Source organism: Macaca fascicularis, chromosome 1 (assembly GCF_037993035.2).
Source record: "Macaca fascicularis isolate 582-1 chromosome 1, T2T-MFA8v1.1".
Classification (NCBI taxonomy): Eukaryota; Metazoa; Chordata; class Mammalia; order Primates; family Cercopithecidae; genus Macaca; species Macaca fascicularis.
The window spans coordinates 2,330,905-2,351,010 of NC_088375.1; the positions used below are offsets into that span (position 1 = coordinate 2,330,905).

Below are 20,106 nucleotides of genomic sequence, written 5' to 3' on the forward strand. Positions count from 1 at the left end.
ATATAGGTTTTACTATGTACAAATTTTACTTTTATTAATCCTGTTTTGGGTCATGCCCGATTTACTTCTCAGCAGCAGGACTCTGCTCATTTGAAAAGCCGGCCTCGTTTCAGGTGAGAGCTAAATGCTCCAGTAAGACAGTACGTCTGATCACCATCTAGCCAGGATCCCATGGGTCCGCTCTTGCTGGTGTCAGGCAGGGTTAGCACTGCCAGCTGGGTGTTGTTCAGCACTGACTGGAGGCTCCTAGTAATACTACTTAACAACAGGGACCTGTTTTGTGTGGCTGACTCTGGACTTGAGCTATTTTTATAAAGAGCTGAAGTTAACTTATGGCTCTCCGACTTTTCTGTCTCCTCTCATTTACCTCCACAGTTGTTCCTCTGGGACCAGCTCTGGGCTGGTAAGAAGCTGTCCTTCTCAAAGTTTTAATTTATCTATATTTTTGGAGCAAAGGAACTGAACTATAAATGCTTATGTGCAAACCCAAAGCCTGAAAATCAAATCAAAATAAGCTAAAATGTAACACAGATAAAAAAGATATCTTCTAATTGGAAGAAAACCAAACTTACGCCTTAGGCAGATCAGAAGCATCATTTAGAAGAGTCATGGCTGCCTGGACCATAGCTATGGGGGTAGCCACATAGCCAGCCTCTGCAGAAAACAGTTGATCAAGGAAAAAGAAAGCATTCATAAAGTATCCATGCAGCGACATCAAAAATCAAATGGTAGATTTTATACCTAACTCTAGGTGTGCAGATTTCTTTTCAATAGATACTCTAGTCACTTAACAAAAATAACATTTCTATAGTATTTATTAAGTGTTAGGAACTGTACTGTTTTAAATCTATTAAACTCATTTAATTTTCATAACAAGTATTTAAGGTCAATATTATTTTTATCCCATGGAGAGAGAGGTTAAGTGACTTGCCCAAACTAACAGGTAGTGACTGAGCCAGAATCGCACCCAGGCAGCTGGTTCCAGAGGCCACACTCCCACCCACTGCACCGCACTGCTTCTTGACAATCACTGAAGCCAATGATCCTGGCCGATCCCTATCTGTATTCACACACTTCACTTAAAAACAACAACAACAAAAACCCTCTCAATTTTTTTCTTAAAGAAAAATGACTAAACACGAGTAAGTTAAAAAAATGTTTATAAACAAATGGAACGTTAGCATTTATAATCCTGTCAAATAATGAAAATACAGTCAACTTACCTTAAAAAGTCAGGTGGGAATTTGAGAAAAGGGCAAGATGGAAACATACTATCATCTGGCTTGATTAAAATCCCCGCGGGCCAGGCATGGCAGTTCATGCCTGTAATCCCAACACTGAGGATTGAAGGCTGAGGCAGGAGGATTGCTCGAGCCCAGCCTAGGCAACATAGTGAGACCCCGTCTCAATAAAAAATAATAGCCTGTGACCTATCAGGGCTGACAGTAATTATACCACAGTTCACAAGTGGACCTGTCTGTCTCTGACAGTAATTATACCACAGTTCACAAGTGGACTTGTCTGTCTCTGCATAGTTCTCTAAAATGTATAGCAAAAGTTCTTGAATGTTTTTGGGCAACATTCTTTTAACAACCTATCAGAAGCCATTCCCTTCCCTTGAAAAGTGCACGTGTGCATACACATTTTACAAACAATGTCAGGGTGTTCGGAGACTAAAGAAATCCTAGACCACATATTTGACTGATGTTATAATTACATTGCTTGCATATGAGACTCAAACAGGTAAATACCAAACAATCCCTCTTCCTATTAATACTAATTAAAACTTGCCATTCGGAATTATTGAATCATACTCCAAAAAAAGCCAGAGGGAAGGATGCACTAATACAATTGGATTATATCAATAATTTCAATCTTCTTTTGACAGAATAATTTTAAGTTACTTAATTTGTACAAATGTATTTCTAAAACAAGCTTTAAAAAGAACATATTGTAATGGCATTCTACTTTACAGCTAAGGGTACAAGATTCCCAAGCATTCTTAAGTGATATATGAAATACCTGGTCCTTTCACCTGCGTACAGATTTTGATATTTGGTTTGTTCTTATCAGTACCAAGGCCTTGGCTGTATCCTTGACCAAAGAACGTCAACGTGAATGAGGCAGCATCGATCTGTGGAAGAGAAAGCAAAGGGTGCATTTCATAAATACGTCATTTCCTCCTGGAACATAGTAAAACCGACTATTCTATTTCAAGGGAGACATTTTCAACAGATGCAAACATTATTTTATCTGCCAGAATATCCTGTCATCATTTAAGCATGGAGCGAAAATTAATTCTTTGAAGCTGTAAGTTTTGAAGACTGATGTGATGCTGGGGGGAAGGGGAGTGGTAAGAAATAGGGAAGAAATAAAGATGAACTGGAAATAGTTTTTATTGGGGGACAGAATATAGAAATCTGGTTTTAGATACCTATTTGAGGCGATAAGACAAAAATAACCAGCAAGTAATGGAAATATGGGCCTGGAGTACAGGTATATAATTGTTCCATAATTGTTCCACTTAAAGATGTAAAAATTCGACTCAAAAAATTAAATTATAGAGGACTTATCCTAGCATGTTTCACAATCACTAAATTTAGGAATGAGGTGATAAAGAATTCAATCATGAGCAACACATTTTTATTAAGTATTAACTAAGGGTCAGAGACCATGTTAGGCCCTGAGACATAAATATATGATCACTGCCTTTCCTGGAGCTTACAGTTTAATAGAAGGGAAGGGGGAGAGAGAGAGAACCAGATTAAATGACAATATGAGACACGAACTAAAACACACAGGAATAGCTCAGAGGAGGGTGTTACTAATCTACCAGGCAGAGGGCAATGGTTCTGAAGTGTACACACACACACACACACACACACACACACACACACACACAAACACATTTTAATATCTTTTTTTAAAACCCAAAAAGTAGATGGATTCCAGAAAGGAGAACCCATTATTTAAAGGGAAGAAGGGATGCAATCGCATAGCCTTTCCAGAACATACAATTCAAGAGGTACAGATGAGGTCAGATACACAGGCCACACTTGTCCCCTCTCCTGCTATGGCACCCACACTCATGGGTTCTAATCCTCCCTCAGGCTACACACACTATCCAACCCAGCATAGTCTCTGGGTGGCTCCTACCAATCAATCTCAAAGTTGGATGAAACATGAAACCGATGTGCTACCCAGAACTAGATCATGAAGGGTCTAGGACGGCCTCACATCTCTGAAGATGGACTTCCGGCCAGTTGTGCTCCAGGGATGGGTACCAAAACCACTCAGATCTGGAACCTTCTTCCTTCCTCCACAGCAGTGATTCTCAACCCTGGCAGCACATCAGCATCACTGGGCAGGTTTAGAAAGCCCCAGTGCCCAGGCTGCATTCCAGACCAACTGAACCAGAGTCTCTGGTCATCTGTTTTGGCTTCTCTTCCACAGTTGGGAACCAATGCTCTATGCTTTCAGGCCCCACTCCAGACCCACTGAATCAGAATGTCCAGAAGCAGGATGAGGGCATGTGTAGGTGAAAAAAGCTCCCTAGGTGATTCTTTTTATTATTATTTTGGAGACGGAATTTTACTTTGTCACCCAGGCTGGAGTGCAGTGGTATGATCTCGGCTCACTGCAAGCTCTACCTCCTGAGTTCAAGCAATTCTCCTGCCTCAGCCTCCTGAGTACCTGGGACTACAGGTGTGCACCACCACGTCCAGCTAATTTTTGTATTTTTAGTAGAGACGAGGTTTCACCATGTTGGCCAGGCTGGTCTCGAACTCCTGACCTCAAGTGATCCGCCCTTCTCAGCCTCCCAAAGTACCGGGATCACAGGTGTGAGCCCCTGTGCCCGGCCATGATTCTGATATATGAAATCTCAGTTAAGAATCACTGCCAAAGCAGTGGGTCAGGACGGCCATGATTCTGATACATGAAGTCTCAGTTGAGAATCACTGATACAGCAGTGGGTCAGGACGGCCATGGTTCTGATATATGAAATCTCAGTTAAGAATCACTGCCAAAGCAGTGGGTCAGGACGGCCATGATTCTGATACATGAAGTCTCAGTTGAGAATCACTGATACAGCAGTGGGTCAGGACGGCCATGGTTCTGATATATGAAATCTCAGTTAAGAATCACTGCCAAAGCAGTGGGTCAGGACGGCCATGATTCTGATACATGAAGTCTCAGTTGAGAATCACTGATACAGCAGTGGGTCAGGACGGCCATGGTTCTGATACATGAAGTCTCAGTTGAGAATCACTGATACAGCAGTGGGTCAGGACGGCCATGATTCTGATACATGAAATCTCAGTTAAGAATCACTGCCGGCCGGGCGCGGTGGCTCAAGCCTGTAATCCCAGCACTTTGGGAGGCCGAGACGGGCGGATCACGAGGTCAGGAGATCGAGACCATCCTGGCTAACACGGTGAAACCCCGTCTCTACTAAAAAATACAAAAAAAACTAGCCGGGCGAGGTGGCGGGCGCCTGTAGTCCCAGCTACTCGGGAGGCTGAGGCAGGAGAATGGCGTGAACCCGGGAGGCGGAGCTTGCAGTGAGCTGAGATCCGGCCACTGCACTCCAGCCTGGGCGACAGAGCGAGACTCCGTCTCAAAAAAAAAAAAAAAAAAAAAAAAAAAGAATCACTGCCAAAGCAGTGGTCAGGACGGCCATGGTTCTGATACATGAAGTCTCAGTTGAGAATCACTGATAAAGCAGTGGGTCAGGAACATTTTATAAAGAAGGCAATGACAAGGTCAGATTTTCTGTCTTAGAAAGATCTCTTGGACAGCAGTGGGAAGAAAGAAAGCATAGGAAGGCTATGAAAAGTTGAAGCAAGAGACGGAAGCCTGCACTACCAGCCACGAGCCGGAAGCCTGTACTATCCACAAAGTAAAACAGCAACCCAAAGAATAACAGAAAATATTTTCTAGTCCTTTTGTTCATTTTTGAATTGGGTTGTTTGTTTTTTGTTGTTGAGTTCTAGTTCTCTTTATTTTCTGGATATGAATCTTCTGTCAAATATATGATTTGAAAATATTTTCTCCAAAGAAGACATACAAATGGCCAATAATTACAAATGAAAAGATGTTCAACACTAATAATCATCAGGTAAATGCAAGTCAAAAATACAGTGAGATGCCTCCTCACGGCCATTACAGAAAATAACATGTCGGTGAGGAGGCGGAGAAACTGGAACTCTTGTATACTGCTGGTGGGAAGGTAAAACGGTGCAGCAGCTCTGCAGAACAATTTAGTGGTTCCTCGAGAAGTTAAATATATAATTTACGTATGGTCTAGCATTCCATTTCTGAGTATACGCCCAAAAGAATTTAAAGCAGAATCTTGAAGAGGTTGTCTGTACACCCACGTTCGCAGCAGCATAACTGGCAATAGCCAAAAGCTGGAGGCAACCCACGTGTTCACTGATGAATGAATGGATGCACAAAATGTGATCCCAACAGGCAACAGACAATCATTCACCCTTAAAGAGGAAAGAAATTCCACCATATGCTACAATGTGGATGAACCTGGAAGACCTTATGCTAAGTGAAATAAGCCAGTCACAAAAAGACAAAGACTGATTCCACTTACATGAGGCACTTGGAGTCATCACATTCAGAGAGACAGAAAGTGGAATGTGGCTGCCAGGGGCTGGGGGAAGGGGGAAATGAGGAGTTACTGTTTAATGGGTGTAGAGTTTCAGTTTTGCAAGATGAAAAGTGTTCTGGACATGGATGGTGGTGATGGCTGCACAAAAATGTGAATGTACTTAATACCACTCAACATTTTAAAATGGTTAAGATGGTAAATTTTATGTTTTGTGTATTTTACCACAATAAGAAGAAAAAAGAGGCTGGGCGCGGTGGCTCACGCCTGTAATCCCAGCACTCTGGGAGGCTGAGTCGGGTGGATCACGAGGTCAGGAGTTCAAGACCATCCTGGCCAACATGGTGAAACCGTCTCTACTAAAAATACAAAAAATTAGCCGGGCGTGGTGGCGCATTCCTGCACAGTGCTTACCTTAAGTGCACAGGAGGGGGAATTAGCCTTGTACAAGGGAATATATCATCCAGAGAGGAGGAAAGAAGTCAAGATGGGAACAGTGATGATAGGTCTGAAGGTAGGAATTTGAGGGGATCCAAAACGGTGCTCTCAGTTATTTTAGTGAGGTAGGAGTTGGGATAATTTGCAGATAGGGAAGACAGCTGCAGTTGGGTAGATTTTGAAAAAAGCCACTGAGAGGAAATAAGAGGCAGGACTAACGAAAAGGAGAAGAATCAGCAAGTGATGCTAACATTCCACAGAGGGGGAAATGGGAACCTGCTGCTACCATCTGTTCAGCAGTGGGATTTCCCCCGGGGTGCCTGGTGTCAAGGAGATGAAAGCTGATGACCCAAGGCCTGAGCCAGGGCTGGGATCTGTGAGCCAAATGGTAGAAAATGAGGCAGTCCTATTGTTAGGGATACTGGACACACAGAAATTCACTTGATCCACCATCGGAATCCAGGGGGTGTGGAAGAGGAAGTGAAACTGGGGGCAGAGGCGGCACAGAGGAAAAGATAACAGAGGAGAGAAACGAGGAGGAAAAATATTTGAGATTTCTAGAAGTAAAGAGAACACAATTTCTGGAGCTAAATGGCTGGTTCTCATCCTAGCTGGGGCATGTACTAGCTGGAGAAACTTGGGCAGGTTTCTTAGCCTCTGTGTGCCTCAGTTCTCTAATCCATGAAATGGAGATAATAATAATACCTGCATTCAAGGGTGTTTGAAAAGATTCAATTATCTAATTTACATAAAGCACTTAAAAGAGTGTCTGAAACACAGTGCCCTGTCAAGTGCTAGATGATACTGTCATTGCACTGAGGATAAGTAAAAACAAAGAAAAATATTATTTTAGTGTCTGAATACAAAAGAAAGGATTACCTGTTTTTGTGTTGGGCCTTGTTTTGAAAAATAGCCAAAGGAGAAGAACCATGGGAACTAAAGGAAAAAACAAAAAACAAAAAAACACCTCAGTGATATTTTTTTAAAACCCATGGAAAATACTTCTAATACAAATAATCTAATTTCATAAAATCTTACTTACTTTTATGAGAAGTTGCCTTCCAATTCCAAACCTCACAAAGAATAAAAAGAAAAGTCCTGCAAACATCAGCTTAATAACAGAGGTGATTCCTCCCACAGTTACGTAAGCAGCATACTGAACCTGGATGATGGAGAATACAAAGTTAGAACAGTACTCCCTGCATTTTAGACCAAGTAATACAACAATGTTAGCTACCTGTACCTTTCTCTTCCATCACAAATGTGGAACAAAAGCAGTTTCCACTTTACAAATGCATTATGTTCTGAAACCTTGTTCAGAAACCAGACACTGGGAGCCTATTTTCTGTCTTGTTTGTCAGACCTGGTGAACAGGAAGTGTGATAGTCTACTTTTTAAAGAAAATTGTTTATAAATAGTAATTAGCTTCCCCTACTTGGACACAAAAATCCACATAATCCCTAATGTATCTGAGCTTAGCAATCATACATTACAGAATGCAGAGAATTTCCTAGGAGAAAATGCCCTCCACCTTTTAACTTGAAATATAGTTTCCTCCTGAAGTCTCGGCAATGAAAGCAATTACTTTCCTCACCAAAAGCAGCAGGACGGCACTCCAGGTGTGGCAAGGAGAGAAGGACAGAAAGAGTTCCAGACATTTCCACAAGCAAAAGAGTTTCTAGCAACTGAAACGCTAAACAGGGATTCTGGGGTGCTTATGACAGCAGGATTTCCCATACTGAATTTGCTGCTATTGTGTTACATTAAAAAGATATTCAGCAGCCAGATCTGAAGCAAAAGACAAGGCTGTAAAACACAAAATGTTCTACCCTAATGATTCTGTATATTTCCAGAGGCTGAAACGTATTATTTAGCTCTTCCTTTTTCTGCCTTATAAACAAAAATATCCCACACTGAATAGATAGGGGAACTGTAACACACACAGAATATTCTTTATTGATAAATAAACCATATATACTTACTGGTGATTCCTCTAAATTTTCATACAAGTAACGTTGAGTCCTCTTTACAACAGACACATCAGATCCCATAAAAGGAATGGAATAACCTTTGAGTTCCCGACAATAAGAAATTGGCCACCTGCAAGACAGGCCTATGAATATTTTGCATTTCCTGCAGTTACAGCTTTGGCTGGTAAATGTCTGAATAAGCAGATCAGTGGCCGGGCGCGGTGGCTCATGCCTGGAATCCCAGCACTTTGGGAGGCGAAGGCAGGAGGATGACTTAAGGCCAGGAGTTTGAGACCAGCCTGGGCAACAAAGAGAGAATCTGTCTCAAAAGGAAAAAAAAAAAAAAAAAAACCAGAATGCTCCTTTCAACAGCCCAACCCTAAATTCTTATCTCTGAACTCCTCACATGTGTCCTGCAGTACAAAACTAAAGTACATTTTTAAAAAAGAAAAAAAGTTCTCACATAAAATTTAGTTGACAGTTAATTTCTACATTGATAGGCAAAAGTCATAAAATTCACTTATTTCCTAGGATTCAAATGTTTTATTATATATGAAGTACTTAAGCTTATGGTAATGTATTAATTATAACTTATTTATCTGTGAAAACAATTCTGAACTTACTACAAAATAGTCCCCAAGCTTTTCTTAGTAACATACTTTATTAATAGCCAACCCAACAACAATATACTTAGACTACATATGTAAAAAATGGATTTTAAGTAAATATACCTTCTCTTCAATTTTGGACCAATGAGTGGGACAGGTTTCAGATTCGACGCATTTCGTAGTTTTCTCAAATTACTCTGATCTCCAAAACCATAAATTGCTGACTTCCAGGTACCATCATGAATGCTCAACCCCTAATAAAATATTTCAAGAGTTAAAGAAACGTATCTTAAGGGATAGTTAAAAACAATATTTCACTTACATTTGGACAAGACATAATCCCTTATTTAATAATCTTGAGGTAAATTTTCATGACCAGCTAGGGAGCAGTCACATTCATTAGCTTGATCATACTCAATATTTACACCAAGAGAAGCCCTTTCTTTCCCCCTCCTATCATTCTTTATATTCTGTAATAAGTTACTTAGTTTTACTTCACCGATTTTACTCAACTAATTGACCATATTCCTTTAAGATCAGCCACTCTAATCCTTTTTTTTTTCTGCCCCATATGATCTGCAGAATAGCCACTTTAATCCTCTCTCGATCCTACACAAACTCCTCGACATTTCCGGATATGTCCGTGTGCACATTTATGCATACATACACTGCGTACTGTGCATCTCTCCATCCTGCTACACCTGGATCCCTGTCTACCTCCAACACCTCTTACTCCAGCCCCAAGTTATAGATCTGTCTTCCTACAGAAGTCTTGGTAAAATAATCTTTTAAAACATTTAAAGTTCACTAATATGATTTGTATTTTAATTGCTTTCCTCAGTCCCTTGATTTCTTTTTGGTATCATAGCCAGTGCAGAGTCCTTAGTATTTGCTTGATCTTACTTAGACTCTCATTTATTCACTGATTTTTCATCCTTTCATGAGACTTTGGGCTGTCAGTGCCTTCCATTCTACCAATACTCTTTACACCTTCCGCAACCCTTACCCCCAGCGCCACCGAGAAACAAGTGGCTGAGATGAGACCCTGGGAGAGGACATGACCTCTGAACTTAATATCACAGCGCTGGCCTTTTTTTTTGAGACAGAGTCTCGCTCTTATTGCCCAGGCGGGAGTGCCAATGGCACGATCTCAGCTCACTGCAACCTCCACCTGCTGGGTTCAAGCAATTCTCCTGTCTCAGCCTCCTGAGTAGCTGGGATTACAGGCGCGTGCCACCACGCCCGGCTAATTTTTGTATTTTTAGTAAAGACAGGGTTTCACCATGTTGGCCAGGCTGGTCTTGAACTCCTGACCTCAGGCAAGCCACCCGCCTCGGCCTCCCAAAGTGCTGGGATTGCAGGCGTGAGCCACTGCACCTGGCCTAGCGCTGACCTTTCTTTCCCAACCTCTAGGTGGGCCTTTTAATTCTCTATTACATGAATAAACTTCATTTATTATATTGATTGTACATCATTGTATTATGTCCTTCCTTCCATGTTGTTTACATTGTTTAGGTGAACAGAGTAATTCAGAAAGATTCAAAACCAATTCTGTCACAAGATTTTCAAAGAGGGATATCCGTGAGGCAGATGTGCGGTACCTTTCATTGTTAATAAACAAACGAAGAGCAACAATAAAACCATCAAAAGATTCGGGTTTTCCTATCTCAGCTTTGATGATACTGAAAAGCAGAGATACCAAATCTAACTTTCATTCTGGTACAGATTTATTTCTTCTGTTTTATTAAAACTACAACAGAACTAAAGTCTTAAAGGTTTGATTTGTTGTCTACTCAGTCTGAGCCTAGCCAAAAGGGCCTATGTGAATCTCTACAAATGTGAAGATTCCAAGCACCAGGAGAAAACAGCTTTTTAAAAATCTAAAAATATTTTCTTATACGACTAAGCCATCAAAAATTACATTCAATTAAAAAAAAATTGCCTTTCACAGAAAAATATAGAGATGTACCTACTACAATTTTATTAAATTGTATATTGATATATGTTATGAAGCCAACGTACATGTAAACATCCAGGCCAAGAACTACAGGTGGCCAGCAACTAAGAAGGCCTTCCTTCCATCCTGCCTTTACAGTAATCAAGAAAAATTCTTTTCTTTAGAGTTTAATCACCTAAGAATTCATCCCTAAGCATTACAATTAGTTTTGCCTGTTTCTAAGCTTTACAGAAATGCAATCAAGCATGATTTATTACTTAGCATTTGGCTTTTTATGTTTGAAATTATGATGTCAGGATTTATCATGGGTTGTAAGTAACTCCTACACTGCAGCCAGCCTTTTGACTTTCTTACCCGTGTGTTTTGGGAAACATTCTCAATTTTAAAAGTACACAAGTACATCACTTTTTCATTACATTTAATGCCTCTTTGTCTTTTTGTAGAAGCCATTCCCAACCGTGAGGGCTTCCATAATCCATCTAAACTTGATTTTTGTATAGGGTGCAAAAGTATGAATCCAATTCCATGTTTTCTCCAAGCAGACACTCAATTGTCCCAGCATCATCTCCTGAAAAGCCTCCTTCCTGTTCCTGCCATCTTGAAGCCTGGAGGCCTGCTGGGAGGAGGAATTCTAAACGACAAGCATGTCTGGAAAGCTGTGGTCCAAGGCCATTTTTGCTATGGGCGGGATCTCCAGAACCAAAGGGAGGACACAGCTCTTCTTAAAACTGAAGGTATTTATGGCTGAGATAAAATGAGATGTGATTTGGGCAGGAGATGCGCTTATGTGTACAAAGAATAATACTGACTCCTGGCAGCAAACCAGGCAAAACCACAGTAACATGGAGAAAGGTGACGTGTGCCCACGGGCACAGTGGCACAGTGTGCCTAATTCCAAAGCAGCTTCCTGCTGAGGCCACTAGACATAGCAGCTCTGTGATGCTGTACCCCTCGAGGATCTGATCGAATGAAAAGTAAATAAATACAAATAAAAGTGGATTTGTAAAAAGAAAAGAAAAATGATAGGAAAAGCCTCTCTATCATATATCAAGGGTTTACCCTGACTTAATACCAGGTCTTCATACCCAGGAGTGTCTTTCTGCCTTACTCTCTCTCAAGAATATCTTGCCTGTTCTCAGCCCTTTGAGTTTCCACACACATTTTAGAAACAGCTTGTCAAGATGCACATCAAAACAAAACAAACCAAAAAATCCGTTTGTGATTTTGATGGGAACTGTATGAGATTATAAACAAACTTGAAGAAAATTAACAACTACAAAATGGATTCATATTTTAATCCATGAATACGCTGGATCCTTCAATTTATGTCTTCTTTATGGCCCCTCAATAAACGTTTACAGTTTTCTTCACAGAAATCTTGTACACTTTCTATTACTTACTCTTAGGCACTTGATTTATTTAATGCTATCATAAATGGTCTTTTTTACAAAAATAATCACCTTCTAACCATAGCTGACATACAGAAATACCGATGATTTTTATATTAATTTCATATCCAGGAACAATAAAAACTACTGTGGAAATAAATGAAACAGAATAGAAAAACCAACAAAACCAAAAGTTGGTTATTTGAAGAGGTCAACAAAACTGATACATTTTAGCTAGACAGACCAAAAAAAAAAAAAAGAGAGAGAAAAAACCCAAACTACTAAAATCAGGAATAAAAGAGGGAACATTATTACCAACATTATCGAAATAAAAAGGAGTATAAAGGAATACTATGAATAAGTGTATGCCAACAAATTAGATAACCTAGGTGAAACGGACGCATTCCTGGGAAGACACTGTTATGGGCTGAATTGCATCCCCACCCAGAATCAGAAATTGAGATGTTGAAGACCTAACCCCCAGCACCTCAGAATGTGACCTTATTTGGAAAAGAGTTTTACCAGCAGTTCACAAAACTCTTCTATTAATGCTAATGTTATCTGTAAGTTCTTTTTAATTTTCTACATTCACAGTTATATCAGCCATCGAAAATAGTTTTGTTTCTTCCTTTCTAATCTATTTGCAGTTCATTTCTGTTTTCCCGCCTTACTCCCCCGGCTAGGATCTGGCTGAAGTAATGATAATGGGCATCTGTGTCTTATTCCTGATGTCAGAGCAAAAGTTTTTAATGTTAAACACTGGGCATCACACTTCTTACAATTTTTGTTTGTTTTAAAGAGATGGGGTCTCTTGCTCTGACATTCAGGGTGGAATATAGTGGTGTGATCATAGCTTACTGCGGCCTTGAACTCCTGGGCTCAAGCTATCCCTGCCTCACCCTCCAAGTAGCTGAGACTACTGGTGCACACCACCACACCCAGGTTGTTACAGCTTTTTAAAAAAAACTTCCCTGCTATTGTTAGTTTGCTGTAAAAATTAAAAAAAAAAAAATTTTATTATTATACTTTAAGTTCTAGGGTACATGTGCACAACGTGCAGGTTTGTTACATATGTATACATGTGCCATGTTGGTGTGCTGCACCCGTTAACTCGTCATTTACATTAGGTATATCTCCTAATGCTATCCCTCCCCCCGGTCCCCACCTCACAACAGGCCCTGGTGTGTGATGTTCCCCTTCCTGTGTCCAAGTGATCTCATTGTTCAATTCCCACCTATGAGTGAGAACATGTGGTATTTGGTTTTCTGTTCTTGCGATAGTTTTCTGAGAATGATGGTTTCCAGCTGCATTCATGTCCCTACAAAGGACACAAACTCATCCTTTTTTATGTGCTGTAAATTTAATCATGGATATTACATTTTATCTATCTACTTTTCTCTACTGACATGATCATATGATTTTCTAACTTTAGCCTGTAATGAGGTAAATTATAGATTATACAGTGCCAAACCTTGCGTTCCTGCTCTAAAACCAGTTTGGTCAAAATATATTATTCTGTGTATATATCGCTATTTTTAATTTACTAAATTTTGTTTAGGATTTTTACATCTATGTTCCCATGAGACTAGACCGAACTTTTCCATTATGGAATTGCTCTTGCAGGGTTTTGAAATCAAAGTTACGCTAGCCTTGTCCACTGAATTCATTCAACAAACAACTATTGAGATGCTATTATGTGACCAGTACTGTTTTAGGTGTTCAGTGAATTAAATAAGGACGATCCCTCCTTATGCGGTGCTCGCATTTAGAGACAGTGATAAAGCTAACAGAAAAGGTCATATCTAGAATTTAGAAGGTGGGAAGCACCACAGCAGAAGAGAAAAAGGACAGCAGATAACATGAACTGCTAGTGCTAGGCAAGGGAGGTGGTTTGCAATTTTAAATAGGATGGTCAGGGCAGGCTTCAGTTAGAAAAGTGACATTTCAGAAAAGACGTGATGGAGGTGAGGGAGCTAGGCATGCAAATATCTGGGAGAACTGTTTGCAGGCAAAGGAAACCGCCAGTAAAAAAGCCCTAAGGCAGGAGTGTGCAGGTGTGTTCAAGGAGCAGAGCAGAAATCAGTGTCAATGGAGAACAAACGGGCAAAGTGTGGGGGAGAAGGCTGGAGAGGTCACTGGGGCCAGATCGTTCACAACCATTCAAACTACTGTAAGGACCAGGCTTTCTTTCTGAATGCAGCAATTCTGAGCTGAGGAGTGACACGGTCTAGGTTATGTCTGAAAAGGATCACAGTGGCCGTTATGTTGAGCATAGACTGTAGAATAGGTGGTAGCAAGGGAAGTGGTTAAAAAAAAAAAAAAGGGTTGGATTCTGACATGTCTTAAGGTAGAGTCAACAAATTTCCTGACAGGTTGCCAGGTCTGGCACTAGACTGCTGTTCTGCAGCTACTCCTTATCCTTCTTCTCTTAAGCTTTTTATTTATACATAAAAACTTGTAGCTGGGAGTGGTGGCACGCACCTGTAATCTTAGCTATTCAGGAGGCTGAGGCAGGAGAATCACCTGAACCGGGGAGGCAGAGGTTGCAGTGAGCTGAGATCGTGCTACTGCACTCCAGCCTGGGCGACAGAGTGAGATCCCATCTCAAAAAAAAAAAAAAGAAAAAAGAAAAAAATTGAATCATAGACTGATTCTGATTGCTCTTGTCAAAGGCAAGTATCTTGGGCCCCCAAAATCACTAAGGAAAACTCTAGCTGAAAACTGCTTAGGGCAAACCTGCCTCTCATTCTATTCAACGGCTCACTGAGATAGATGCATATCTGACTGCCTCCTTTGGAAAGGCTAATCAGAAACTGGGAAGAATGTAACGGCTGTGTCCCACCTGTCTGTGACCTGGAAGCTCCGTCCCCACTCCCAGGCTTCCTGCCTTTGCTTCAAGCTGTCCCGCCTTTCCAGACCGAACCAATGTACTTCTTACATGTAGTGACTAATGTCTCATGTCTCCCTAAAATACAGAAAACCAAGCTGTGTCCTGACCACCTTGGGCACACGTCGTCCCGACTTCCTGAGGCTGTGTCACGGGATGGGTGTGTCCTCAACCTTGGCAAAATCAACTTTTTTTTTTTTGAGATGGAGTCTTGCTCTGCCACCCAGGCTGGAGTGCAGTGGTGTGATCTCAGCTCACTGCAGCCTCCGCCTCCTGGGTTCAAGTGATTCTCCTGCCTCAGCCTCCAGACTAGCTGCGATTACAGGCACCTGCCACCACACCCAGCTAATTTTTTCTATTTTTAGTAGAGATGGGGTTCCACCATGTTAGCCATGTAGGATAGAATAAATTCCTCTTCAAAGGTTTCAGCCTGTAAATTGTTAAGTACAATGAGTTCTGAGATCCTCTCCAAGAACCAATGTATCAGTATGTTCCACTCCCGTTCTTTGTTCTTTATTTTAAAAGTTTAACTTCCTCGTTCTTTATGTCTCCTTGCCCCTAGTTTCAGTAAACAACCCCCACTTAGCCTCTAGCACCTGCTGGGACCTTAGTCACTCCTGGTCACCTGCTTTGACCTTAGTCACCCTTGGTCACCTGCCCTGACTTTAGTCATCCTTGGTCACCTGCTCTTAGTCATCCGAGTCACGTGTTCTGTAACCATTCTTCCTGCCAAGCTACTCACCCCATCACTCTGGCTTGTACCCCTGCTCTCTTTAAAATAGTCAACCGGATTTAGCTTAGACTGTGTGGTCCAACCCTAGCCAACAGGGGTAGGGGCCCTGTGTCAGGGATAAGAACCCCTTCTCCCTTGTTCAGTTGTGCTCTCACCATTGCTCCATCCACGAGACACACCCTTCTACAGAAGTAAAGTTGCCTCAAGGGAGGAGACCACCCCTCAGTCTGTCTTATGCCCAATTACTGCCTCCAAAGAAAGAAGTAAAAACTAAAAGGCAGAAATGAAATCCACAAGCAGACGGCCCGGCGCCGCGCCCTGGCCTGGTGGTTAAAGATCGACCCCGACCTAATTGGTTATTTGCATAAAAAAAGCACTGGGAAGATCCCTGTCCTGTTCTGTTCTGTTCTAATAACTGGTACATGCAGCCCCCAGTCACGTACCCCCTGCTTGGTCAATTGATCTCGACCCTCTCACACGGACCCCCTCAGAGTTGTGAGCCCTTAAAAGGGACAGGAATTGCTCACTCGGGGAGCTCGGGTGTTGGAGACGTGAGTCCTGCTGAAGTTCCCGGCGGAATAAAGCCCTTCCTTCTTTAATTCGGTGTCTGAGGGGTTTTGTCTGCACCTTGTCCTGCTACGGCCTTGCTAAGAAAATTTATGTTCGAGTGCTATTTCTTTTGCGGCCCCCAAAATTTATTTCTAACAAACCTGGGAGCCCGCCCGGGATTCCCATTCTCCTCTGGGGAAGGGTCTGGTCCTCCCCAGTGAGGAGGCGCGCCCGGCTGCCTTGTTGCAGTGGCCTCAGGGGTAAGGAATCAACACCCATCGGGTGAGACAAATAAACCCGGACTCTCAGCAACGCGGAAAGGAGCTGGCCGGCAACCTGGGGAAAGGGATCCTCACACACCGCAGCGACAAGGTAACTCTGTGCACAGACCACGGGAAGAAACGTCACGGGAGCGGCAATTACTTCCTTGGTGGCTGGGGTATTCTGGGGGTGTCGGGAGTGTGTGTGAATGCACGGAGCCTCCAGCAGGCGGCGCTAAAGGACAGGCGAGACATCTCTAATACGCGAGATCGCGCCGAACCAGGACCCAGTGTGGGAAATACCCCGAGCGAGGCAGGGAGCAAGAAGGATAAAGATGGTAACAAGCATATTCCCCTTGACAGCCCCCAGGTCTCGTGTTAAAATACTAGAAGGATAATGGGAAGACCAAAAACAAGAAAATGCAGCTGCTGTCCCAGACCCTTCTCCTGTCCCCACTGTCCCCTCCTTATAACCCTGCCTCTTGGGAACGTCCCAAGCGCCACTCACTACAGTGCTCTTTCCTGAAAGGGCTTCAGCACGAGATGGAGCAATGCAAAAAGGTTCTTCAGAACTTCCCTTTCCCCTCTTCCCAGGGGAAGAAAGAGCCATGATCCGTAGAGCTGCTATGGGAGCCTTGGAACATGAACACCCTCCTGGCCAAAACGTTCCTACAGCAGATCAAAACTTTCCCGCCCAAAACCTCAGGTGGGACAATGACAACGGAGCCCATCAAGAAAATATGCAGGACCTTAGGGAATCGATAATAAAGGGGATCAAAGAATCAGTATCCCAGAATCGTACCCGGACATTTTATATACAGCAAGGGAAAGAGGAAGAGCCTGTAACATTTTTTAGATTAAAGGAACAAATGAGAAAATATGCTAGTCTAGGTCTTGAGGATCCTCTTGGGCAGAGAATGTTAAAACTTCATTTTGTCAAGGCCGGGCGCGGTGGCTCAAGCCTGTAATCCCAGCACTTTGGGAGGCCGAGGCGGGCGGATCACAAGGTCAGGAGATTGAGACCACAGTGAAACCCCGTCTCTACTAAAAATACAAAAAATTAGCCGGGCGCGGTGGCGGGCGCCTGTGGTCCCAGCTACTCAGGAGGCTGAGGCAGGAGAATGGCGGGAACCCAGGAGGCGGAGCTTGCAGTGAGCTGAGATCGCGCCACTGCACTCCAGCCTGGGCAACAGCGTGAGACTCCGTCTAAAAAAAAAAAAAAAAAACTTCATTTTGTCACCAACAGTTGGCCAGATATTAATGAGAAATTACAAAAGATAGAGAACTGGAAAGATAAACCTATAGAAGAGCTTCTAAGAGAAGCCCAAAAAGTATATGTAAGAAGAAATGAAGAAAAAAGCAGAAAGCAAAAATTCTGCTGTCTACCATACAACAAAGTACCCAGGGGGCCAGAACCTGTAAAGAACCTAGACTCCCACTCTCCAGGCAATATAAAGAGTACGGAAGAGTAAAGCCAGGAGACTCAAAGGTAGAGAAAAAAAATCTTAGAGGAGAGAGAAAGACTGACAGAGGGAACAGAAGGAATCAAAGAGAAACAGAGAGAGAGTCAGAAAGAGAGAGAGAGAGAAAAGCAGAGAGAAAGAGAGAGAAAGAGACAGATAGGCAAAGAGGGAGTCAAAGAGAGACAGACAGTCACAGAGAGAGAGAGACAGAGAGGGAGAGGCAAAGGGAGAGAAAGAGGACAAATGTTTCAAATTAAAAATAGGTCACTTCAAAAGAGAATGTCCCAAATGGGAAAAAGAACAAAAGTCATATAAAAAGCAAATCAGCTCATATTAAATTTCTGTTAATTCCAGAGGCAGGAACAAACCTATCAGAGAGAGATTTAATGCTAAAATTTGGCTTAGGCCTCTATATCGATCAGGGAAAATTCCTCCCCTCCCTATACTTGCTCCCCACTGCAAAGAACACATTCATCCCAAAGTATGGTCAAAAGACGGGAATGGAGGGGAGTTACAGATTCCTCCGATTCGTATTAAATTTAAAAAATTAAAAACCTCTGGGGAAGTAGAAAAGAGAAAGCAATACCCTATTCCTTTAAAAGCAAGGGTAGATTTAAAACCTATCATTGATAATTGAAGGTCTTCTCCGTGATGGGCTTCTCCAACCCTGTATGTCTCCCTGTAACACTCCAATTCTGCCTGTAAAGAAGCCAGATGGGTCATACTGGTTAGTGCAAGAACTTAGAGCTATTAATCAGCCAAACGGGCTACCGTTTCTTAGCTCTACAACTGGCCTGCTTTGCAGCTAGGTAAAACCTAGGACGTATGGAGTTAAATGCTAGAAAAAGTCAAACCTTATCTGCACGTCTGTCTAGGTTCTAGGCTCTACACCTGGCACTAATTAAAATCCCAAACTTACAAGGTTTTCAACAAAAGTAAAGTTTGCTAAAAGTTAACAGTGTAACATGTACTATCCTAACTTCTAATCTTGTGGCCTTAGGTAGTCTAGTCCACAGACATGAAGGAAGTTTGCTTTGGAAAAGAATGGTTATTATGTTTGACATTAAAAAAAAAAAAAAAAAAAGGAGAATTAGCCAGGCACAGTGGCTCATGCCTATAATCCCAGCACTTTGGGAGGCCGAGGCAGGCAGATCACGAGGTCAGGAGATCGAGACCATCCTCGCTGATACGGTCTCTACTAAACATACAAAAAACATACAAAAAAATTAGCTAGGCGTGGTGGCGGGCGCCTGTAGTCCAGCTACTTGAGAGGCTGAGGCAGGAGAATGGTGTGAACCCAGGAGGCGAAGTTTGCAGTGAGCCGCGATCACGCCACTGCACTCCAGCCTGGGTGACAGAGCGAGACTCTGTCTAAAAAAAAAAAAAAGGAGAATTTATGTAAAAAGAATCTTACATGGTAAATTCTTGTTCTAAAGTAAATTAACTGGTTGTTTAAAGAAAGGAATATTTACGACAAGTCAGAAAGTTAAGGCATGTCACAGATTGTCTGTGAAAGTCATGAAAAATGTTATAAAAGAGAATTTATGCAAGAAATGTTGTATAATTTAAAAGTAATTAGGCCTCCTGAATGTAAAACTATTGAAGAAACAGTTTATGTGCAAGGTGTGTAAGGAAAGTAAAATATACTTTTGGTAAAAGGATTACAAGGAGGCATAAGAATGTGAATTTTTACCTAAATTAAAACGTTAAAAAATTGTTTTGAAGGTTTAAGCAAGTTTTGAAACGTTAATTGTAAAGGAAATTCTGTGTGTCAACATGTTGGCTAAAGTTTCTGTAAACTGGACATTAAAATAAAAGCACAATGGGTTTTTCTTAAAGTACTAACCTGTTCTTTAACAAAAATTATAAAGGGTTGGCTGGGCGCGGTGGCTCAAGCCTATAATCCCAGCACTTTGGGAGGCCGAGAGGGGCGGATCACGAGGTCAGGAGATCGAGACCATCCTGGCTAACACGGTGAAACCCCATTTCTTTTTTTTTTTTTTTTTTTTTTTTTTGAGACGGAGTCTCGCTCTGTCACCCAGGCTGGAGTGCAGTGGCCGGATCTCAGCTCACTGCAAGCTCCGCCTCCCGGCTTTACGCCATTCTCCGGCCTCAGCCTCCCGAGTAGCTGGGACTACAGGCGCCCGCCACCTCGCCCGGCTAGTTTTTTGTATTTCTTAATAGAGACGGGGTTTCACCGTGTTAGCCAGGATGGTCTCAATCTCCTGACCTCGTG

General features: G+C 42.1%; 1 protein-coding gene across 6 annotated transcripts in view; it reads right to left on the reverse strand.

Annotated features, from left to right (window-relative positions):
• The window catches only part of SCCPDH (saccharopine dehydrogenase (putative)), a 55,259-nt gene that overhangs the window by 1,138 nt on the left and 34,015 nt on the right, over window positions 1-20,106 (reverse strand). For all 6 annotated transcript variants that reach the window (XM_074031485.1, XM_074031444.1, XM_074031425.1 and 3 more), the window contains 6 exons: window positions 8,757-8,887; window positions 8,038-8,155; window positions 7,098-7,217; window positions 6,935-6,991; window positions 2,023-2,134; window positions 573-654 (listed from right to left, as the gene is read on the reverse strand). In XM_074031485.1, the coding sequence (XP_073887586.1) occupies window positions 573-654; window positions 2,023-2,134; window positions 6,935-6,991; window positions 7,098-7,217; window positions 8,038-8,155; window positions 8,757-8,887 (620 nt within the window). The remainder of the gene's footprint in view (window positions 1-572; window positions 655-2,022; window positions 2,135-6,934; window positions 6,992-7,097; window positions 7,218-8,037; window positions 8,156-8,756; window positions 8,888-20,106) is intronic.